Source organism: Sorex fumeus, unplaced genomic scaffold, assembly GCF_029834395.1.
Source record: "Sorex fumeus unplaced genomic scaffold, SorFum_2.1 ptg000029l, whole genome shotgun sequence".
Classification (NCBI taxonomy): Eukaryota; Metazoa; Chordata; class Mammalia; order Eulipotyphla; family Soricidae; genus Sorex; species Sorex fumeus.
This window is the reverse complement of record NW_026606086.1, coordinates 8,090,695-8,115,494: the sequence shown is the minus strand read 5'-3', so window position 1 is coordinate 8,115,494 and position 24,800 is coordinate 8,090,695. Positions and strand designations below refer to the sequence as shown.

The 24,800-nt window shown below is 45.7% G+C and overlaps 1 protein-coding gene across 1 annotated transcript in view; it reads left to right on the top strand.

Annotated features, from left to right (window-relative positions):
• UGGT1 (UDP-glucose glycoprotein glucosyltransferase 1) overlaps nucleotides 1-24,800 on the top strand; it is a 103,533-nt gene that overhangs the window by 37,833 nt on the left and 40,900 nt on the right. The window contains exons 14-19 of the mRNA XM_056115623.1: nucleotides 373-492; nucleotides 1,792-1,877; nucleotides 7,430-7,565; nucleotides 10,049-10,180; nucleotides 12,416-12,580; nucleotides 23,216-23,336. Of these exons, the coding sequence (XP_055971598.1) occupies nucleotides 373-492; nucleotides 1,792-1,877; nucleotides 7,430-7,565; nucleotides 10,049-10,180; nucleotides 12,416-12,580; nucleotides 23,216-23,336 (760 nt within the window). The remainder of the gene's footprint in view (nucleotides 1-372; nucleotides 493-1,791; nucleotides 1,878-7,429; nucleotides 7,566-10,048; nucleotides 10,181-12,415; nucleotides 12,581-23,215; nucleotides 23,337-24,800) is intronic.

Sequence of the window (24,800 nt, the reverse complement as noted above, 5' to 3'; positions counted from 1 at the left end):
ATGAGACTGTGCAGTTCAGAGATACGTCCACTTCTGGGTAAGGCTTGACCTGAGCATGTGGAGAGTGGCCGTGAGCATGGTGGTGGTTGAGTTCTGGAGGTTTTCAGCTGCCAGGGCTGGGACCCTGGAGCGGGGAGGGAATCTCACCTGCCCCGCTTCAGGGAGCCCCGAATGAAACAGCTGGTGCGGAGTCCAACAGCATGGTTATGGTGTGTGTCATGTTATGCCCCCTTCCGGGAGAGAAGGATATTTGACTCTGTTGTGGCCGATGACGAGATTATCTGGCTGGCTTTCTTCTTAAAACAAAGTCTTATTACTGAAAAATTTATTGATGGTGATTAAAATTATATTCCACACCTTTTTTATTCCTAGTGGGTCAACAACCTGGAAGTTGATAGCAGATATAATTCGTGGCCTTCTAGTCTACAAGAGCTGCTTCGACCCACCTTTCCTGGTGTTATCCGGCAGATCAGGAAGAACTTGCACAACATGGTAAGACTCCATACAGTGTGGTTGGGAAGCATCTTTCCCTTGCCTTTTCCTCGTGTGGTTGGGAAGCATCTTTCCCTTGCCTTTTCCTCTGCCTCTTTTCAGCATATCTAGAATGTTCACTCTTTGCTAACTCCTTTTTCTGCCACCACTAAATTCCCGTTTTCTTTTTTTTTTTTTTTTGACTTTTTGGGTCACACCTGGTGATGCACAGGGGTTACTCCTGGCTCTGCACTCAGGAATTACTCCTGGTGGTTCTCAGGGGATCCTATGGGATGCTGGGAATCCAACCCGGATTGACCGCATTCAAGGCAAATGCCCTACCCACTGTGCTATCGCTCCAGCCCCCAAATTCCCTTTTTTTCTAGTTCCATCTTCAAACTGACAGTGCCCTGGTTAGCTCTGTAGGACCGTGAGAGGTCGCAGCCAGAGCTTCTGTGGGTTTTGACAGGAAACCTTCTGTCTTGACTGAGCTATAGTAGGTGGTACTTTCACTTGAAGATTCTTTTTCCTTTTACTCACAAGATGAGTACATTTTCATTTTTTGTTTTTAAGATCCAAATTTCTAAAATTTAGTATTTCAATTTATCCTTTGAAGTAAACCTATTGGTTCTTATTTGTCATTCTTTATTGACGAATGACAATTTGTTTTTCCTGTTGAGGCTGTTGATGGAGGAAACTCTCTTTTAGTTACTCCTTGCGTCCTCTTGTTTCTTACTGCCCTCTAAAGAGATGGGGGGCGGGGGAGAGGGCTGGTTATTGCCAAGGTCGGCTTCCTTGAACTAGTAAGGGAAATTACCATCTACAATTTTCTTCGACCTTGAAACCCTGTTTTTCCTGCCTCATCAGATTTTCAAACTTTATCTCTTACCATATGTCTGATCTTTATTAAATTATCTGTGTGTGTGTGTGTGTGTGTGTGTGTGTGTATAAGCACATTTTAAATTCTTAAATCATAATAGTTATTGTTATGGTTTAAAAATTGAACTCTGAATGAGTACTTCCTGTAAATATCTTTAGAAATGAATATGCAGCAAAGGTAATTTCTGGCTTCTCCTGTGGTCTCATTAGCAGGGCCCGGTATCTGTTGGGTATAGGGCCCATTAGGTGTCAACCTGTTGTACAGAGTTGTACAGAGTCCAAGATGCTCCATTCTCTGCACACATGGGAAGGTTGACCGCTATTCCTGGACTCTCCTTTGGTAGAGGCCAGAAAGGTTGCGTCAGAACAGACTGACGGAGTTCCCATTGACCTGTGGTGTTGAAGAGTGTCGCTCACATTTTTTTTCCCTTGCCCCTTTAGGTCTTCATTGTTGACCCTGCTCATGAAACCACAGCTGAATTAATCAACACTGCTGAGATGTTCCTCAGTAACCACATACCACTCAGGTAACAACTGGCATCGATTTGATGATATATCTAATTGAGCTGATGTATTTGTTTTTTCACTTCATTTCAACACCTTGGTTTACAAAACTGTTCCTGACGCTTACTACAGGCGTTCAGTATTCTAGCACCGATGCACTTCTTCAGCCTGCCTCCGTGGCGGGTCTGCAGTAGTTTATTTTATATTGCTTTCAATCAATCACAATCACAACCATCCTGTTATTCGTTGATTGCCTCAAGCAGGCCCCAGTAACGTCTCCTGAGATTTTTTTAAAAAGGGCCATATTCAAGGCTCTTTCAGAGTTAGGAGAACGAGACCCTTCCTTGTTACTGGTATTTGGCATATTGGGTACGCCACGGGGAGTTTGCCAGACTCTGCCATGTGGGCAGGTTACATTCGGTAGCCTGCCAGTTTGTCCAAAGTAGGAATGAGATGATAAGATGTTGCGCGCCGCTGGGTTTTATAGTCTCTGAGTCTTGACCGTTGATGGGATTACATGGCGCCAGGGGTCCAGTTGGTGGGTGTGACCCCCGCCTACTGGAATTTGGAGGATCTGGGTGGAGGATGCTCAGCCCTGATCCGACTAGGCTTGGAAATCTCAGCCCCAGGATCCACGTGCCCTCGTTCCTCTGCCGGTACCTTCATGTGTGTGGAGTGGTCTCAGCATGGTGGTGGCTGGTTCTGGAGGTCTTTGGCTGCCGGAGCCCTGGTCAGGGTGGGGAGGAAAGCTCAACCTGCTCCCCTCCAAGGGGCCCCGGCGAGGACAGCCAGGCGCGGGGGCAGGAGACTGCTCTGTTCTCTTCCGGGAGCAGGGTTTTATAGTCCTTTATAGTTTTATAGTCTTTTATAGTTTTATATTGCTTATCACCACTAAATGGCTAATGGAGTTACAAAACATTCTTCAGTAAAGAAAATTTATGAAAATTATATCTGCAACATTAATCATATCTTTTTTTTGGTATTAATGCATCATCATTAGTGGTGCAGTTTGAGTCCGGCAGATGTGTCCAGAGGGCCTGCCCTGTCCTGCTGCCCCTCCTCTCTGTTTCTCTCTCCCAGCTCCTGCCAAATGCTCTTTTATTGTCTTTATAGTTTCTCCCTGTCTGGACTCATAGAAAACAAACTTTTCCACATTGATTCTTTGATTTAGTAAAATATTCTGGTAAATACCTTACTGTTTGATAAGGTTAATCCATATCACTTAAAAAAATTTAGTAAGGTTTATTGTTGGATATCAACTCCAAGTGTTTTAGGCTTCAACAGTGAATTGCCCCTTATCCTCCTCCCAGAGAAACGTATCATGCCCTCGCTAGCATCCCTAATTTAGTTAGTTTATCTCTGATCTTTCCTTTGCATTTTGCCTCTCTTTATCATAGTTCCCCAGTCTCGAATACTTATATTTGTACCTGCTTTTCTATTTCACCTATCGCCCTTTTATAGTTTACTATAGAGCAATGTTCTTTGCGTGGTTAAACATAGAAAGACCATTAATGTCATGCTCCTAATATTTGGGAGTTGATTGACTCTGAAATATATCTACTACTGTGCGTTGGTCATAATTACTTGACTCAGGCTTCAGTTGCTGTAATTCCTAACACCCCAAAAGGGAGGTCCTTCCGTGACACTAGGATGGACCCAGGGTGAGTGGCCAAGCTACTCCAGCATCGAAATGGTACAGTCTGGGAAGCATAAATGCATGGTCTCAACACAAGCTGTTAGTACGTAAGAGACAGCACCCCCATGGGGAAGGACAAGCTGAACTGACCTGAGGACTCAGTCTGGGATTTACGGTAAAAGCCTTGCTTACTCACAGAGCCCAGAGATGTTGGGATCTTTGTCTCTTACAGTGTTTATTCAAACAACTGAAAGTATTGATAACGTATATAACTAGAGGGAAAGATAAAAGCAATGTGGATGTCCCCAGGGACAGAGTATCTCCTTACATGTTAATCTCCGCCAAGAGAATTTTCTGTGCAAATAACTTCTCATGTAAAGGATCTATGTAAATTTCCAGATGTAAATGATCAGTCACACCTAGGTTTCATACCTCAGCCCCCCTCAGATGTCCTATACGTTTGCTAGCAGCTCTGCATTGAATGGGCCATTTTCTCCGGGAGGCTGTGGTCCCCTGTCTGTCTCTCTGTCTCTCTCTCTCTGCTGGGGAGGCCTGTGGAGGACGGGAGGCAGCTCTTGGTCCCGAATGCACGCATCGCAGCACCTTTACTTACTCTGTGAATTCACAGTTAATCTTTCACTGTTTTTCATTCTTTTTAAATAGTAAGGTTTATCTTTGTTATTTATGTTTTTCACTGAATAAAACTCCATTTTATGGTCATACTGTAGTTGTGTGTGTGTGTGTGCGTGCGTGCTTGTTTGTGTGTGTGTGTGTGTATGTGTGTGCGTGTATCAGTATCTGTCCTATGGCCTCATATAACTGAGGTTTGCTTTTTCCTGCTGACCCACATTTCTGGCCTCATACCCAGCCCGGCCCCCCCTCCCCCTTTTTTGATGATGGGGCTCAAACCCAGGGCCTCCCACATCTAGGACAAGCGCCCTGCCACTGGACTAAATTCCTAGCCCCCATTCCCTTTTAATGGACATCTTGCTTCCTTCCAAGTTTTGGTAGTTATAAAAAAGCTGTTATAAATATCCATAGGCAGGATTTTGTGTGGATGTGAGTTTTCTGTTTATTTTAGTACCAGGGAGTGTGATGATTTTATGGTAATAAATTATACTGAACTCTTTTTTTTGGGGGGGGGAGGGAGGCAGTGTTGGCCTCTTGGCTGTGCTCGGGAATCACTCCTTGCAGTGCTCAGGGACATTCAGCCTTGGCTCTGCTGTATGCAGGCCCTCGCCCTGCCTCCTGAGCTGTCCTCTCGCCTCTGTGACCTGCTCGGCTGTGTGGGCTGCTGTTTCCCAGTGCGCCTGCAGTCAGGGGAGTGTGGCCCTCCCCCCCGGCTTGCGGATGCCGTGCTCTGAGCTCGTGCCCAGCCCCGCTGAGAGTGTGCTGAGCCGCCTCATCATTATTTCCGTTGCAAATTCCCATGGAATTTCCACAGTAAAATGACAGATGTCACCGCACAGTTTTTTTTTAAATGTGTTTGCCAACTCTACGTCTGGCCTGATGGAGTGTCTCTTCAGATGTTTTGTCCTTTTTCAACGCTATTTTGTTTCTGTCGCCAAGTCTTCGAGAGTTGTCATGATTGGGGACAGCAGTCCTTGATCAGATATGTGTTTTATATACGTCTCCATTCATTCTGTTACTTAGCTTCATTTCCCCTCTTTTTTTGGGGTGGTGGGGCACACCCGACGTTGTTCATGGCTCACTCCTGCCAGGTTTCTGGCGACCCCCTGGGGGCTGAGGATTGAACCCAGTTTAGCTCCATGTAAGGCAGGAGCCCTCCCTGATGCTCTCTCCCTCCGATCATTTGTCTCCAGTTCTCTTCATGAGAAGTTCTTTCAGTCGTCCCCCCCCCCCCCCCCGTTTTGTGTCACACCTCCCTGGTGATGCTCAGGGGTTACTCCTGGCTCATGTACTCAGGAAGTACCCCTGGCGGTGCTCAGGGGACCATATGGGATGCTAAGAATCAAACCCGGGTGGGCCATATGCAAGGCAAACGCCCTCCCCGCAGTGCTATCACTCCAGGGAAGTTCTTTCTGTTTTTTTGAGCCTCCCTGGTGGTGCTGGCGGTTGGGGAAGCGACCTGAGCAGGGGCTGGCTCCTGGGCCTGTGCACAGACGCTGGCTATCTGCTCCTTTGCACTCTGGCTTGAGTAGTTGACTACTCTGACGGTAGTTGGGGGATTAAAGGAACAGCATCACTGGCCTTAGAATTTGGTGCTCGCCGTGCTGCTGTCCAGGGTCTGTGCTGGCCTGCAGTCATCTTCCACAGGCTGCCCAGGGTCTCCACACTCTTGGTTCTACGACCTGGTCTCAGGGCTCCTTTGCCTGGGACCTCAGATGTCATTCTTGACAAGAGTGACATGAGATCAATCATGTGCTGTGTTCTTTCTTTTTTTTTCTTCTCCTGACTCACTTCACTTAGCATGATTTCCTACAGTTCCATCCAAATTTAGCAAACTGTAGAATTTCACATTTTTTCACTGCTGCGTCACCTTCTATTGTATATGATATCATGATTTATTTACCCACTCATTTGTTGTTGGGCACCCGGGATGTTTCTCGGTCTTGATTATTGTGGAGAATGCTGTGATGAGTGTAGGTATACACATGTCCTTGCAGGTGAATGTTTCCGTGTTCTTGAAGTAGGTGCCCAGACCTGCTAACCAACTTTTTTTCTCCTTACCCATATTTTGCTTTTGGTGTTAGATTTACTGAGTCTTTATCAAATCCAAGATAACATAAATTCACTCCTGTTTTATTTTCTAGAAATTTGATAGTTCTGTGTTTTGTATTTATGGTCCATTATGATTGACTTTTTGGAAGGCTTTAATTTCCAGATTCATTACTCTTTATGTGAATATCTAGCACCGTTTGTTAAAAATGGTCCATGGTCAGTTAGTACATGGGCTTGTTTTTGGTCTAATATGGAAACTCTTGGCTTCTGTCTTGGCCAGGGTTTTTCTTTTTCATTTGCTAGTCTGTAGATGTATAAAGGTATGTGGTTTCTTTTTTCTTTTTCTTTTTCTTTTTTTGTTAAAAGACTTATTTTGGGGGCCATACCTGGTGGTTATTAGGGCTTATGCCTGGCTCTCTACTCAGGAATCACCCTTGGTGGAGGTTGGGGACCATATGTGGTGCCAGCGTTTGAACCTGGGTCTGCTGCATGCAAGGCAAGAACCTGTCTGCTGTACTGTCACTCTGGCCCCTTAAAATTTTTTTTTTTTTTTTGCTTTTTGAGTGATACCTGGTGATGCACAGGGGTCACTTCTGGCGGTGCTCAGGGGACCATATGGGATGCTGGGATTTGAACCTGGGTTGGCTGTGTGCAAGGCAAATACCCTACTCGCTGTGCTATCGCTCCAGCCTCTAAGCACTGAAAATCTTTACCTTAGTTGTAACTTTCTGCTGAAGGGTACTAGCTTGTTTGTTTTTGTTTTGGGGCAGTGCACGAGGCTACTCCTGGCTCTGCCCAGCAGTGCTCAGGGAGCCATGTGGTACCAGGTCTCAAACCCAGGCCTCCTGCATGCATAGAGCGAACTCAGCCCATTGAGTTCTCTCTTCAGACTGGACAAGAGTCTTTGTACTCAAGATTCTCATATTTATTATATCTCAAGATCCTTCTCTTTCTATAATTTTCATACTGTGAATTTTCCATTTCCCTTATGCACGTTACTATTTTTAAAATCTCCAATAGCCCCCTTCTTATCTAACTTCGTTTTATAACCCAGAAACAGATGGATTTTTTAGTCAAGCAGCCCAAGCCTCTGTGGGGAGCTTTTTTCTGTTGGGTGAGTCGTGAACTCCAGCCGGGTGTGAGCTGTGCTTCTCAGGAGCTCTCTCTCACGAGCTGCAGGTTCTGAGCAGGTGCAGGGGTATCATTCCTCTGGAGACAAGCCTCATTTTCTCCGCTTTGCCTCCTGCCCCCTCACAGACTTGGCTTCATCTTCGTGGTCAACGACTCTGAAGATGTCGATGGGTCTCAGGATGCTGGAGTGGCCGTCCTGCGAGCCTATAACTATGTCGCCCAGGAGGTGGACGAGTACCACGCCTTCCAGACTCTCACGCAGGTGTGTGCTCATCTATACAGTGAATGCGTTGTGGAAATCTGTCCCACTTGAAGAAATCCCAGGTGGTAGGTAAGAGGGGTCTGTATTGCTGTAAAGCGAGGAAGAGTATAAAGGTTTTGTAAGTAATTCTGTCACTTAGCTCAGGAATGGCCATTCCTCATGCACTGCTGTGGAATCATGGATTGCTGAGGTTTCTGCTGACGTCCCTGGCAGACTGAGCATCACACCTCTTCTGCTGACTCCTGATAACATAAAATCACTAGTTAGCACCTTTCGATAAGTGTCCCGTGGAGGGAACCCGGGCCTTCCTCATGTAGAGCCTTTTGGGGAAAATCCTATTAAAGCAGTGGGCTTTATCACTCTAAGCGTGATGTTGACCTGTTGACTGTTATTTATGACTGTTTGACATTACTCAGAGGAGACCGATCTTCCGAGCAGCACTCAGGGACCCAAGGCCACCCCTAGTGATACTCAGCTAGATCGGACAGTTCTGTACAAAACTGCTTCGACCTGTGGCACCGGGACCCCTGGGACATGCCAGCAGTGTGAGAGGCATCATCAGTTTGTTGGAACGTTCATTTATTTAATTTGGGTTTATTATTATTATTATTTTTTTTAAGCCACACTTTGCAACACTAAGCGGTCACTCCTGGCTGTCGCTCAGAGATCACTCTTGGCAGTACGTGGGGTGCCAGGGATTGCAGCCAGGCCAGCTGTATATAAGGCAGATGCCCTCAGCTGTGCTGAGATCTCTGAGTGAGGAGGGGAAGGTGACGGGTGGCACAGTCCTGGGCTCCTCTGTGGAGGATAAGTTCAGAGCTGCTGAGGATAATAAATGTCCTAGTATTTTAGTGGTACTTGCTGTCAAACAAGAGCTTGACCACTGAACCGTATTTCTGGACAGGATAACTAGTGTTTAGAACTCTTTTTTTTTTCCCCCCATGCTAACAAAATAGTTTTTATTGAAAGAAATTCAGAGAAGTGTGAGGTGAAGAAAGGGAATACATATCCAGAAGAGAAAATGGGCTTCTCCAAGGCAGAAAAACTGCACTCCACTTCTTAAGACCTTATTCTGGGAGCTGGAGTGATAGCACAGCGGGTAGGGTGTTTGCTTTGCATGCCGCTGACTCGGGTTCGATTCCCAGCATCCCATAGGGTCCCCTGAGCACTCCCAGGAGTAATTCCTGAGTGCAAAGCCAGGAGTAACCCCTGAGCATCACCGGGTGTGACCCAGAAAGAAAAAAAAAAGACCTTATTCTTCTCCCCATGGATAGCTATGTGTATGAAGGATGCGGGTGGCATGAATTTGTTTTGTTACTTTTCATTGTAAAAGCAAAAGTGTTTTTCAAATGACAGTAAAATGTCAGCTTAGAATCTCCATCTCCCTCACCCAATCCTGCTTCTTGGAGTCCCTACTGTTGAACGCGCCTTGTAGCTTGTAGTTGTCCAAGTGCCTGTCAGGAGACATTTTTGTTGTTTATGTCTACTGTGCATTTATTTTGGTGCTGTGTATAGGGCCCGGGGGCTCATCTTTTTTTTTTCCCCCTTTTTGGGTCATACCTGGCGATGCACAGGGGTTACTCCTGGCTCTGCACTCAGGAATTACTCCTGGCGGTGCTCAGGGGATCATATGGGATACTGGGAATCAAACCCAGGTCGGCTGCGTGCAAGTGCCCTTTTTGTGATGCAAGTGCTGTACCCCAGCCTCCAACCCTGCTTCTGTATCTCCTCTTGTCATACATATTTTATAACTTTGTTCCCAGTAGGCGTCATAGACATAAGTTACTACTTCAAGAGTTATTTAGAAGTATCAAGGGACTGTAGAGGTTACCTGGCATTGTGAGGTCCTCCAAGCACTGCCAGGAGTGATCCCCAAACACCTCCAGGTGTGGTCGAAACCTGGCCCCTGTCCCCAAGAAAGAGAACTTATTGAAAGTACTCATATTTTGAAAGCACAGTTTGTTTTTGCATTTGGAACTTCAAGCGACTAAATTTACTCAGTCGTTTTAAAAGTCTATCATATTTAATGTTAGAAGGTAGAGAGAAGGATTGGCAGAGGGTAGGGCTAAGCACAGACCTTTTAAACAAGACAGTCCTGGTTCATCTCCTGAATAGCATTGAAGCATCACGCCTTGCATTAAGCTCCTGACCTGTGGACCAGGAAGTCCCCTGGGCCTCTTGAGCACCTCTTGGGAGCCTTCCCCACAGAACAGAACATGAGAATTCCAAGATTCTCATCCCATTCTCTCCTGGACCGTAAGGTTTCTGCTGAAAAGTCCACTCATAGCCTTCCAGTTTATAGGCCCTGCTCTCATGATTTTCAAGATTCTCTTTTTTAAAGGGGAAGAAGAAAGCCCCTAACAAGTCCCTTTAGAATATTGAAGACGAACGCTGTTTTCTTTGCATTCAGACGTCTGTGGCCGTAAGCATCCTGGAATCTGGATGTGAAGCACACTTGGCTTTTCTTCCTTTTCTTCCTGCAGATCTATAACAAAGTGAGAACTGGGGAGAAGGTGAAGGTGGAGCACGTGGTCAGCGTCCTGCAGAGTAAATACCCGTATGTGGAAGTGGGCAGCATTCTGGGCATTGACTCTGCCTATGACCAGAACCGGAAGGTAAGCATTTCCTCAGTGTTTCTTTAAAAAAAAAAATTATTATTTTTAAATTTTTATTTTATCTTTATAAAGTTGTTCACAATAATTTATTATGTACATTTAATATTCCAACTCCAATCCCACCACCATTACACCTACCCACCACCGTATTTCGAATGTTTCCACCCTGACCTCTAAACCCTGACCCCAAAGCAGGGCCTAAATAATTTCTCGGCGTTTCTTATTTGACTGTGGTACTGTGACTCTCTCAGTTTGGGGGTGGTTGTGTTGAAAGGTGGGGCGGTTAAAACTTGCAAGTACCGAGCATTTGAAAAGATGTAATCGGGTCACGTGTGTGGGTGCAAAAATTGATTACATTTAGATTTTTTAAAGAAATCATTGGTCTTTAAGCTGGTATATTAGCTGTTATATTGAAAAATAATACTTTTATGATTTAGTGGTGGTACTTTCTGTGGTACATGTTCTGAAAAAGTGTCAGAGGTATAATGATGTATTCTTCCTTGGGAATGTTGTGTAGTTTGATATGTGTCATCTATTTAGTTCTTTTGACTGAAGATGGACATATGTTAAGAAATGTCATAACAGTGACAAAATATGGTTTTGAAGGAACACCTACATTTTTTAAGATAGTTTTTATTGTGAGATATTGAATACTATCAAGACCCTTTGCTGCAAATAGAAGTGAAGTAGCTTGCTAATAATAAATGCTAAGGCAAGAACTCAAAATGCATTTATGAAACATTTTAATTTAAAATGCTAAAAGTATGCTTTTCAACTTTTTAAAATGAACAATGAAAGCTTTATTTTTGTTTCAAGTTTTGATCCGTCATTTCTTGTTTTTTTCTGGGTTGCATCCATTGAGGTGGTAGTTGGTGGCTACTCCTGGTTCAGTCTTTGGATTGTTCCTGGCTGAGCCCAAGCCCTGTTACTGAAAAGTAGAAGCATAGGCCATGCCTGCCCTTTGGGTAGACTTTTCTTTCAATAATTTGTGCTTCTCATCCCATTCTCTCCTGGACCGTAAGGTTTCTGCTGAAAAGTCCACTCATAGCCTTCCAGTTTATAGGCCCTGCTCTCAGGATTTTCAAGATTCTCTTTGTGATTTTTGACAATTTTATTGCACTTAAGTCTGTTAGAAAGATTAAGTTGATTAAAAAAAGATGAAAGAAGAAAGATTAAATCAATTAAAAAAATTAAGTTGATTTTATTTGGTGATCTAAAAACTTTCTGATCTTAGTATTCAAACCTCTTTTGAAATGTGGGAAGTTGTAAACCATTAATTTGTACTCAAGGTTTTGTTTTGTTTCGTTTTTTGGTTCTGTTCTTATTTTGGGGCCTCACCTGGCTGTCTCAGGAGTTACCCTTCATGTTTTTTAATTAGGGGGTTGTTGCTCCTGTCTGTGCTTTGGAGTTAAGCGATGCTCAGTCCATGAGTCTCAGGCTCTTAGAAAGAAAGTTCTAAGTACCACTTTGATATGTTGGATTGTGATGTAGAGGAATAACCCCTGTGTTACAGTTTAGGGTATAAAGGTCCATCACAGATCAGTCTGGAGTTCGGTACTTTGCCATTACCCCCCAGTGACCTCACTTGTTCTGGAGAAGCAGATCAGTTGAACTCATTTTCCAAAGAAAATGAGCCCTGCTTTCCCACCAACCTCATTTTTTCCCCTGTAGGTGGAATTTCTTTGCTAGTGGTTTGGGTCCATCCTGACTGAGAATGAAGGTAACTATTTTATCTCAGGCTATTCACCCAGGAGCACTCATTGTTCGTGTTAGTCTATAGCTGTGCCATAATGTGGCTGCTAGCCATATGTGGGTTTTAAATAGAAATTAATTAATAGCAGTTCCTTTATAGCCTCCTGTGGTTACTCAGTGGCCGCAGTGGATGGCCGAAAGAGAATATTTCCATTATTGCAGGATCTTGCATTTTGGTTTGGTGACATCATCTGCTTATAAGTAGTCCCGCTTCCACCCTCAGACCGTTTCCCAATTTGTAAGGTTGTGACTCTGTAAAACTTGGTAACTCAATGTCATATTCACCTGGTAAGATAAGAACTTGACCTTATTTTAAAATAGATATCTCCCTAGGCATTTCTTGGTGGTCCTGTTTCTGGTTTGCTTTATTTTTTTCCTTCCTGTTAAATTTTGTTTCGCTTTTCCCATTTGTGCAGCAGATGTGCAAGAAAGGTGTTCTGTGTTTTATTTGTCTCATGGGGCATGTGTTCCCTCGTGTTGCAGGAGGGAAGAGGCTACTCGGAGCAGACAGGGGTTGGCCCCCTGCCCGTCATTCTGTTTAACGGGATGCCCCTTGAAAAGGAGCAGCTGGACCCCGATGAGCTGGAGACTGTGACCATGCACAAGATCCTGGAGACGACCGCCTTCTTCCAGAGGGCAGTGTACCTGGTGAGTGGCCACTGGCTTCCTGGGAAGGGAGGTGGGTGCTGGCGTGTTTGCACTCTCTGTCAGAGCAGGTTTGCAGCCTCCTGGCAAGCTCAGCTGTTACAGAAATAAACACAGACCCTCTTGTACTTTGTCTTTGAGGTAGCTGACTCTCTGGGATTTCATCTAAGTCAGAAAAGCTATTCAGATTGGGTTTCAGTCATATGGTGTTCCAATAACCATCCCTCCACCAGTGTACATTTCTCACCATGTATGGGAAGTGTACACTGAATGGGGGGTGTTTGAGTGAATGAAAGCTGGAGATTTCAGTCACATTTCCCACCACCAGTGCCCCCAGTTTCTCTCCCTTTATCCCCATCCCTGCTGCTTCTATGGCAGACAGGTCTCTTCTTTCTCCTTTCCTTTCTCCTTTCTGTGCGTTATGGTTTGCAGTACAGGTACCAAGAGGTCATCATATTTGTTCAGGGTGTTCAGTATTTTTATTGGGAAGGCACGAGCTGTCACTGAAATATTACTTTAGTATCAAATACTGGTATAATATTTAACTCGTACCCCTTGGAGGGTGTGAGGGTGTGTACGTGTGTGGCCGGGGACTGCTCCCAGGACCTGCCACCTGTACGGCAAGTGCTCTGCCACGGAGTTTTGGTCCCAGCCTGAAATGCTTGTTTTTAAAGAGTATTTTGAGTGGCTGGGATGATAACTCAGCGGGCTGGAGCACATGGGTGGTCCATAGGCAACCTGGGTGTGGCCCTTTTTACCCACCTTTGGGCCTGTGCAGTTTCCCATCACCCTGGAGTATTTGCACTGTCTGGGTCAGCAGCCCGAATACTGCTGGAAGTGGCCTCCAGGCTGCCTGGACATGGTGGGGAGCCCCTCTGCCAAATAAGTTTTAGTTGTAGAACTGTTGTGCGTGCACGTGTGTGTGATATCTACCTAATTTCTACCATTTCTCAGTATATGGTTTAATGGTACTAAGTACACTCAGGGCTGGAGCAATAGCACAGCGGGTAGGGCATTTGCCTTGAACGCGGCTGACCCAGGTTTGATTCCTCCATCCCTCTCGGAGAGCCTGGCTATCTATTGAGAGTATCCTGCCCGCGTGGCAGAGCCTAGCAAGCTCCCTGTGGTATGTTCGATATGCCAAAAACAGTAACAAGTCTCACAACGGAGATGTTACTGGTACCTACTTGAGCAAATTGATGAACAACGAGAGGACAGTGCAGTGCTACAGTGCTAAGTACACCCAGAGTTGTTTGGCTTCCGTGACTATTCATCTCTTCAGTGACAGCTCTTTACTCTTTATCCAAACATAGGAGACCATGCTTCTGTTTCGCCTGTTTGCCTGTTTGTTCTTTATATAAGTGACCTCAGGCAGCAATTGTTCTTTTTATATCTTTCTTATTTTAAGTGTCATCTGTGTTGTAGTGTTTACCAGAATCTCCTTCCTGATTCTGTTGAACATGTGCCCCCACATTGTTTACGCATTCATATGTTGGAAGGGACTTTTGTTTCCCCCCCACCTTTAGCCACCGTGAACAATGCAGCCGTTATTAATGTCACTGCTGCCATTAGCTGTGGTGTAGCCTATCTGCTCAGTGTGCTGCCTTCATTTGTTTTGAATATCTAGAAGTACAATTGCTAGATTATACAGTAACTCCATCGTCATTATTTTGAGTAGCTGCCAAACTGCTTGCCATAGAATTTAGCGTTTTATCATGCACGTTTTTCGACATTCTCACCAAAAGTTGCTATTCCCATCACTTGCCTTTGTGGTATTGATAGAATTTCAATTAGAGCTTTATTTATGAACACATTTGGATTTCATGCGACTGTCCTGTGTTGTGAAGCGATGTTCTTCTGTTGATTTCAACCACTGTTGGCTTGGCAGAGGCTTACGGACGCCTGCCCTAGATCAGTTTCTGAGCCTTAATGTGGTTCCATAAATAGAGCCCTGGTGTTCCCTGCAGTTCTTGGGAGTGAGTGAGATGACAGACCTCACAAATCAACCGCCAGTCTCCACTTTCTCATCCCAGTCACTACCCTCCCTCCTGCCACACTGGGCTCTGTGCTGCAGCAATCACCCCAGGTGCCAGTCGGGCTGCCCTTCAGCTCCGTCGTGCTGTTCAGCACGGAGAGTGTCCCACAGAGAGGCTGGTGAGGCGGTAGAAGCCACACGGCAGCTGATGGAGGTTGTCTGCAGCGTTGATTCAGTGCAGCCACCATCACAAACGGTTTTTCACGACTCAGTGCATATCAGTGTGCTGAGTGATAGCAGCAGCTGTGACGAGGGCATGTATGTTAGCCGGAAGGCTGTGGGTTTTGGGAGTGCCCCCTTTTCTTGGCAGGAATTTCTGCTAGACTGTCTGCCTTCCGTGAACTTGACCTAGCAAGATGTTACCTGTAAAGAGTACACATGCAGAAGGATGTGTGTTCGCGGGCTCTCCCGGGTAGCTCTCTCTCACCGCCTGTGTCCGGTGCTCTTGAGCCGCTGTGTATGGACTGAATCGGGATGGCTGTTGGTGGTGGGTGGGCAAAGGAAGAACGAGGACCAAGCTGGTTGCTGATTAGTTGCCATTTATTCAATCTCTCGTGTATTCAATCTCTGCCTCTCCTATCTCACCTGCTCTTCCTTCCTAACCTCTTGCCCTCTGGACCCAGTCCAGGTAGCAAAATCAACATAAGAAAGCCCTTCCTTTACTCACGGGCAAATTATCACTTAAGGTGTTTATCTCCTTTCCTCAGTCCAATAACTTAATTAACATCTTAATTCTACTTCTTAATATTAGTTATTTTGTATGGACACAGTAAGTCACAGTCACAGTCCTCCCGTTGTTCATCGATTTGCTCGAGCGGGCCCAGTAACGTCTCCATCATGAGACTTGTTACTGTGTTTGGCATATTGAGTACGTCACGGGTAGCTTGCCAGGCTCTGCTGTGCAGGCGAGATACTCTCAGTAGCTTGCTGGGCTCTCCGAGAGGGGTAGATGAATCGAACTCGAGTCAGCTATGTTGACTGCGTGCAAGGCAAACACCCTACCACTGTGGTATTACTCCAGCCCAGGACACAGTAAGAGATACATCAAAATGTCTAGGGCAGCTCTCCTGGGAACATCTTGCTGCAGACTCAGACTACAGTACTCAGGCCAGATTAATCATTCCTAACCCTAGCAGGGTTTGAATCTAGTTATTACTTTTTGGATCATGACAGAATTTGGATCATGATCCTGCTCTTAATTTATAGTTAAGTGTTAGGCCCATCTCGATGCCAGGGTAGCACATAGCTCACAGCTTGCCCTGGGCCCATCCAGTCCCTCCTCAGCTTTTGGGGTGCTAGGAAGTAAGGGCAACTGAGGCTTAGGTCGGGAGAACAGATGCCCAGGAGGTAAATATCGTTCAGAGTCAGTTCCCAAGTTACAAAAGCATAGCAGTAACTGTCTTCTGTGTCCATACAAAAAGGATATTGCTCTGAATTAGCTATGCAAAGGAATTAAGGAGAAGAGAAAAACAATATTTACAAGTTAACAGACCACAAAGAAAGAAGTTACAAATAAACCCAGAGGAATGGGAGCACTGTGATGGGAGTAATGCAATAAACTTAAGCTCCCTGAGGCAAGGCAGAAAGGACAAACCAGTGTTATCCTACAGTCGCCCTCTTTTAAAAATTCTTTCAAAACGTTTTCTGCTAAGTGGATGAATTTTTAAAAGTTGAATCACTGTGATGACTGGGTTTCAGTCATACAGTGTTCCAACCGCCAGTCTACATTTCCCACCACCAGTGTCCCCAGTTTCCCTTCTGCCCCATCCACAGCATGTCTCTATGACAGATACTTTATTATTATTATTATTATTTTGCTTTTCCTTCTCCTCCTTCTCTTCTTTCTCCTTCTCCTCTTCTCCTCTTTCTCCTTCTCTCTCTCTTTTTTTTTTTTAAAATTTTATTGAATTGCTGTGAGATACAGTTACAAAGCTTTCATGTTTGAGATTCAGCCATACAACGATCGAACACCCATCCCTCCACCAGTGCACATTTTCTACCACCAATGTCCCCAGTATCCCCTTCCGTCCTTCCCAGCCCTCACCCTGCCTCTATGGCAGACAATTTCCCCAATAATCTCTTTCTACTTTTGGGCATTATGTTTTGCTCGAATTTTCCCACCACCATTCAAGCCTGCCTGCCAGTGGCAGATGCTGGATAATTTTCCATTGCTCATTTTGAATATCGCGAGAACTCGTGCAGCTGTGAAAGCAACCATGTGCTTCTGGAATTCTAGATTGTAAATGGTTGGGACCAGAGACATCTCTCTGTAGGGCACTAATCCATTTTGGAATTCAATTGGGAGTCTCTGGACAAGGGCTCTCGGTGCACTAAGGTGGCGCCCGGAGGCAGATTGTGGGCATGACAGCCAAGATGCTGAGTGGACAGGGACCCAGGGAGGGACAGCTCGGCACCTCTGCCGCTCTGCAGAGATCAGCCTGGAGATCAGTCCTGGAACCCGCATACCTTGCTTGTGGAAGCTCTTGGTCTCTAGGATTCCATCTGGAATAGGTGGGGAGGCTGCACTTGCTCCATCTGGGGTGCCCCTGTGAAACTGGCTCGGTATAGGGCCCAGAGAGGTCTCCGGCATTGTGGTGTCTTCGTGCATTCTCAGCTGTGTCCTCTCCTGCTTCTCTTCCTCCTCCTCTTCCTCCTCCTCCCTTTCCCACCCTCCCCCTTTTCTCCCCTTCCGTCTTCTTCCTCCCCCTCTTCCCTCTTCTTACACCCCCTCTTCCCTCTTTTTCCTTCCTCTCCTTCCCCTTCTTTCTCTTCCTCCTCCTCCCCTTATTTATGGAACACAGTTACTGAAAGGGTATCATGCATACCACTTTACCTCCTTTCAGCATTCAGTTCTTGTCAAGAGTCGTCATTTCAGACTACCATTGTCATAACGGTCCCTTCTCTGCACACCCCTACAACTTGTGGCAAGTTTTCTACCATGGACCAGTCCTCCTAGCCCTCATGTCTATTGTCCTTGGGTAATAGTCTCATGCTATATATATTTTTCACTATTCTGCAAATGAGTGTGATCGTTCTGTAAGGCGTCTCCCTCTTAAGCCTGAACTCTCTGAAGCAAGACATTCCCACTCAGTCCCACGCTGTCCCTTATGCTTGCTTCACCCAGGGTCCTGCCAGTGTCCCCGGGCCTCTAACCGCTGGGCGATTTCCCATAGGACTCAGCCCTGTCCTCCGCTCGCTTGGTTATGGGGGTGGCGACTGTCCAGTCTCAGAGATGGCTAACTTGGTGGCCTACAGACGGTGTGGGGTGTGTGTGTGTGTGTGTGTGTGTGTGTGTGTGTGTGTGTGTGTGTGTGTGTGTGCATTCACACATGCAAGTGGGAGGGAGGGATTCATGTGTGCATGATTCATGGAGGAGGTATTCCAGGTTAGTGCCCTTCATTTCAATCATAGCCAGGCTTCTTTATCACTGCAGTGTTCCACCTTAGAAAGTGAACAATCATTCAGTCCTCTGGTGTTGGACATTGCATCTCCATTTTTCACTTATAAATAATGCTACAATAATTATTCTAGTACATATCTCCTTGTATCGTATTCCTTTTGAGAAATAAAGATCAGCTATTGGAATTGTGTCAAAGTGTAGTACGCATTTAAATTGTGAGCTAAATTCACTCCAAAAATAGATAGGCAAGTAGTATGAAATTTAAAATGTGCAAATGAGTTAGAAAATATGTCAATTACCAGATGGTCTCTTTCATGTATGGAATAGAAATAAAGCAAGGTAACTAATAAAACACAACAAAAATAATACAGCCTGAGAGAAACTTGGGAAGGGAGATTAGTAGGACTGGGTGGAGGGAATCGTCCGGGAGTGAGACTAGCACCCCTCTTTGTTGCAGGGCGTGTGGTACTCTCAGGAGTCCTGTACAGGGAGGGGTTCAGTTTTCAGTTTAAGGAAGTCTTGTCCTCATTCATTCTGTTCACCTGCCACTCATCTTTCTGGAAACAGCATGTGTGTGCATTCACACATGTGTTTGCATGCATGCAGGTGTGCTTGTATACCCACATCACATGGGAAGATGTTGTATGGTTGCTCTCCCTGAATTGAATGGGATTGTTTTGGGATTATTTTGATTTACAACAGAGACCAGTGTTATATCATGGACTTGAGTCTGTACAGAGGCTTTGTGAAACTTTTGAATTGTGGGTGGTTCATTATCATTTTATAGAGAATTTGCATGCAGCACAGATCTTTCACATAGGCCAACTCTAGGTGGGATTTTCAGAAATTGTGCATTGAAGTCACATCTATCTTTTCCTTGAAAGCAAATGTTTTATATTAATTTTTTTTAATTGAATCACCGTAAGATGGACCATCAAAAAGTTATTCATGATTTGGTTTCAGTCATATAATGTTCCAACAACCATCCCTTCGCCAGTGTACATTTCCCACCACAATATTTCCAGTTTCCATCCCACACCCCCCTGCTGCCCCTCCCCCCACTTGCCTCAATGGCAGGCACTGCTTTTCTTTCTCTCTCTACTTTTGTACATTATGGTTTGCAATGCAGTCATGAAGAGGTTATCATGTTTGTTCAGGGTGTTCAGTATTTTTATTGGAAGGTACACTTGGAGTAGCTTTTTTTTTTAACTGGGTGGTGGCTTTGGGGTGTGGACATGACTGCTGGGGCTCCTGGAAGTACAGGGAGGTGAGGGGAGGTAGCCTGTCCTGACCCTGAGAAAACCTGGAGATTTCAGCCACTAAACACGCATACTTGCATTTTCAGAGGTTGATGTCTCAGTGAGGTCTGTCCCAAGACAGTGGAGTCCGGCTGGGGGCATGACTGTGATTTTGGATTGTGGGAGCAAGTGACTACCATGAACTCTGTTTCGGGGGACACCAGTCTGACCTGACCCCTCTGACCAACCCCGGTCTGTTCAATGGGTCTGAGATTGACCTTGGGTTTTGGTCTCTTCTGAGATTTATTTATGGGTCTCTGAAGCGAGGCCGGCAGAAGAGCTGACATGGTGGCGCTGAGTTGGTTCGTGGGGGTGACTGCCAGTGCTTCCAGGAGTACAGGGAAGTCAGGGGAGGTAGCCCGTCCTGACCCTGAGAAAGCCTGGAGATTTCACCAAACCTGCATACCTGAATTTTCAGCGGGTTAATATCTCAGTGAGGTCTGTCCCGAGACTGTGGAGTCCACCTGGGGACATGGTAGCAATTTGGATTGTGGCAGCAAATGGCTCTTAGGAGCTCTGTTTGGGCTAACCCGCCCCCCTCCAGTCTACCCCGGTATGTTCAGTCTTGTGAGGGTCCAAGATTAACTGTAGCTTTTGATCTCTTTCAAGATACATTTATGGGTCTCTGGAGCAAGACTGACAATGAGCTTGTGTGGCTGAGCCGGAGGTTGTTAGGTATGTGGTTTGTGAGTCCCACATACCTAACTTGGCAGCTTCATTTCTGTTAACTTGGTCCTGAGTTGTTGGAGTTGGGCTAGCGGCACAGTCGTACTTTGGGGGTATCTGGACTTCTGAAGGCACCATCAGGCTGCTCATGCACTCGCCCCCATGTCCTGGTTGACCTGCTGGCATTGCTGTACTCCCTGGGCCCCACTGGCAACAACAGCAGTGGCCTAATCAGGGACTGGGACCAGGGTTCTGTGTACTCTGGGCCGGCTGCAGAGCCCACCCGGGAGGCACATGCCCCATCGTGGGTCCCCAGACAGTGGTGTTGGGGTGGAATCCTCCACCATATATGCTGCAGGTGGGCTGGGCAGGGAAGAAATGGCCATGGGCTGCCCTGCCGGGAGAGTTGCCAGGGCCCCAGGGTGGGGACTCGCGGTGCTCCCAACCTCTGGGACCCACGCCCCGCGGTGCTGCGGGTGACCCGGAGCGCCCTGGCCAGACACTGAGAGCTGCTGCACCACCCCCAGCTCCATTCCTGCCGTGTTTATGGAGCAGAGCTCAGGGACTGTGAGGGGGAGTGTGAGTCACGTTCACACTCCCTCTCAGAGAGGCTGGGACCCTGCTGTCCCATACGTGCTGAGAGCCTCCCTCTGGGCTCAGCGCTCTCCTACATGGAATAGTTTAAATGTGGAAGATTTGTAACTTTCAGCAGCCATTTATGCTCGGCTGTGAGATCTTTATGTAGTTCAGCTATTTCTATAAAATGAAAACTATGAAAGGGAAACATTAATGACAGGTGATCGTGACCTTGGATAGGTGAGTTGACTTAGATGCCTGAGGTTGAAAAAAGCATGGGGAAATTTTTATTATAAAAGGTATGTATAGATATATCTCTCTTTTATCTATCAAATATATGTATATATTTGTCTCTTTTTTTTTCTTTTTTGGCTACACCCATGGTGTTTGGGCTGGAGCGATAGCACAGCGGTAGGGCGTTTGCCTTGCACGCAGCCAACATGGCCGACCTGAGTTAGATTCCTTTGCCCCTCTCGGAGAGCCTGGCAAGCTACCCAGAGTATCTTGCCCGCACAGCAGAGCCTGGCAAGCTACCCGTGACATATTCATTATGCCAAACACAGTAACAACAAGTCTCACGAAGGAGATGTTACTGGGCCCGCTTGAGCAAATCAATGAACAACGGGAGGACCATGACTGAACATTACTGACCCATGGTGTTTAGGGCTTAATCCTGACTCTGAGCTAAGTGGTCACTCCTGTTGGTGATCGAGGGACTGCATGGATGCTGGGATTGAACCCGGGTCAACTGCATGCAAGACCAGCGCCCTACCCACTGTACAGTCCTCTGGCTCCTTTAAGAGATAGAGATCGCCATTCCATACTGGCTTTGAGATCAACAGACCAAGAAGACTTAACTCATGTCTAAATAGGCACCAAATAAAGGAGCAGCAAATGTTATAAAGCAATTGCTAATAGACTAAACTGTCAGCAACACATCTGTCAAGGAGGTTCCCCACTGCCTTACTCAGCAGATAAGCCAGACAGAGCATCAGTGTATGAAGGAATTCTCCATTGCAGGCTGAGGTGCAGGCCGTCTCCAAGACATCTTTTTGAAAAAATTATATTTATTTGTATGTGTATATATATATATTATTGAATCACTGTGAAATACACAATTACTGAGTTGTTCATGATTGCATATCAGTGACACAGTGTTCCAACATTGTCTTTTCACCAGTGTCCATTTCCCACCGGCAATGTCCCCAGTTTCCTTGCCACCATCCTCGCCCCAGCCTGCTTCCATGGCATGCACTTTTCTTCTTTCTTTCTCTCTCCAAGATGTCTTTCTTTTAGCCCAGGTCTTCTTTTGGCTTGCAAACGCACTTTAGTGTTGATGTAATCCTGTTTGAGTCTTTGGGTCTTGCTTCCTATTCCAATAGTTAAGCTATTGGAGATACCTGTGAGGTGCTTGTCCCAGGCATCCCCCATGCAAGCCTGACATCCCTGCCTTGTCAGCCTCCCATTAGCCTGTGGGAGTCTTTCACTCTCAGCGTTGGTGTGATCAGGGTTGGGTTATATCTCTCGTCAGCAACAGGACGTCAGGTCTCGTTTCCTGCTCTGCACAGACACTCTGCCTTTAGATGTCTTCAAATGTCCATTGCCATTCACATGGACATTGCTGATAGGAAGAAATTTGTCACCATTTTTCTATGAAGATTTTGGTGTTTTTTTTTTTTCTCCATGTAACATTTGTGCTTTTAATTTGTAGAGGGCTATTGCTACGGTCAGCTCAGTCAGTGTTGTTCAGATACAATCAAGAGTTTTCCTGAATTTGTCCCCGACTGTTAATACTGCTAATTCCTTCCTTTCTTTGTTATTCCTGGTGTTTCACTGGACATTCCAGGCTTTAGCTCTCCTGACCAGCAATTGAGTGCTCCCAGTCGTAGTATTTGGTTGGTGTAATTCTAGTGATCATGAGGCTTTCTGATGCTTTGTTTACTAGTGACATCTAAGAGCAAAAGTTGCTGTTACAGGCTCTGGCCACTGCCATGGCCGAGAAAAGTCTGGTACGCAGTTGACACATGTCCACGTCAACAACGGGAGGTTGGTGTTTTTGATGTCCACCCACTTTTTTTTGGGGGGTGGGGTCACACCCGGCAATCCACGACCCAGTCCCAAGCTGCCAGCAAGCCAAGGCTGGCAAATGCAGGACTATCCTGCAACTCCAGAGATCATCTTGCTGCCCAGCTGTTACTGGACACACGTGATCAGTGCAGTTAAGGACCAAGTCAGACCACATCAGCTGCCAGACACTTTAATTCTGAATACCAGGCCAAGCAAGGCCAGCTAGATATGTGCACTGCAACAGCTGCAGGATGCGAGTGACCACCAGTGTTTCACTGTCACCAGGGCCCAGATGCAGAGCCAAGGGCCCCAGTTTGACTATACAGACGAGCAGTAATACAGCAGGGAGGGTATTTGCCTTGCACATGGCCAACTGGTTTCAATCCTCGGCATCCCTTATGGCTCCCTGAGCACCATCAGAAGTTATTCCTGAGTGCACAGTCAGGAGTAACCTCTGAGCATCGCCAAGTGTGACTCAAAAAGAAAAAAAATGTATTAATTCCTTGGGGCATGAGAAATTATTATTGATCAACTTTATTTAATTCCCTTTCCTCTCCCACCATCCTTCATCCTTTTTTTTTCCTTCCTCATAACAGGGAGAATTTTCTCATGATCAAGATGTGGTAGAGTATATCATGAATCAACCAAATGTTGTTCCACGAATTAATTCAAGAATTTTGACAGCTGAGCGAGAGTACTTGGATTTAACAGCGACCAGTAAGGACCAGTTTAAAATCAAATTTGGCCTTTTATGATTTCTGCTTTAGTAATCTTTGCATTTATTGGATTGTAATGTTCTGAAGATAGTCTTAGACTTGTGACAGTTCTGTGCTTGAACTCATTGCATCTTGAGTTCATAATGTGAGCTGCTCAATTAATTCCCAAGAATTTGCTTTAAAAGGATAGAAAATCCTTGCAGATAAGTCTTCATAAAATTTGAAGAATATTTAGTGCTATTTAAATGCTAGCTAAGCAACATTAAATGAAAAAAATTGTATTATTTTACTGATGGTCTGAAAGAACTTAAGCAGCTGTCTTCGTTTTTGGAGATCAGAAATGATGTCGCTAGGGGCCGGAGAGTAAAGTGGGCAGCTCACTTGCCTTGAATGCATCCAACTTGGATCCCATCCCCGGTATCACATATGGTCCCCCGAGAATGTTCTCAGTAACCACGCTGTTTAAAGATGGATGTCATCTCCGTTCACGTGATGTCATCCAGACTGCCATCCATTTTAAAACCAGCCATCGTGACCTGAGCTTGGCCCTACCCAGCCGTGGTTCCAAGAAACTGAGGCAGCATGGCCTCCGGACCCTATTTGTGACTCAGGATTGCAATTTTGCCCCCAGGCTAGCACAGGTTTCTTCATCTCTTCATATCTCACCATGCGCATACAAAGAACCCCTGACTGTAGTAACCTAGCCTCACAACAGCACACAGGAAACACCTCCCACTGCCAGCATCAAATGGGAAGCCAACTCAGCTGTGAGTGAAAACACTAGCCCGGAAGAACTGTACAACCGTTCTGATAAGGACTTTAGAAAGGAAATGTTGGGGGTGTTTAAGGAGCTACCAAGTAAACACAAGAGTATAGGAGAGCAGAACTGAGGAAACTACAAACAAAAATGACAAAATTCAGTAGGTGAAATGAAAAACCCACTGGAAGGCCTCAGCAGCAAGCGGAGTAATAGCTGCTGAAGACAGAATCAGTGAGCCCCGAGATAAGGTGGAAGAAAACCTCCAGATAACAGCAGAAGATGGGGGGGGAAAAAGACTCAAACAACTGACAAGAGAACTTTGGGTCCCAGAGGGGCAGAAAGAGAACCCCAGTGAAGAAGCAACAGTCAAAGCCATCATTTCTGAGAACTTCCTAGAGTTAGAGAGTGCATGCACCCAGATTCAAGAGGCCTGAACAGTACCAGCTAAAAGAAATTCAAATAAAAATACTCCAAGACACATCCTAATAAGAATGAATTAAAAAACACAAATAGAAATAGAATACTGAAGGCATCAAAGAAGGAAATTATAAGCAAAGGAGAGTCCTTAAGATTTACAGTAGACAAAACCCTCAGAGCCTATACACATGGTGGGATAGAGGGAAAAACCTCAATGAAATGAATGCCTCACTGAAAATGAGTGAGACTAAACCCAGCCAGACTCCTGTTCAGATTTGAAGGAACTAT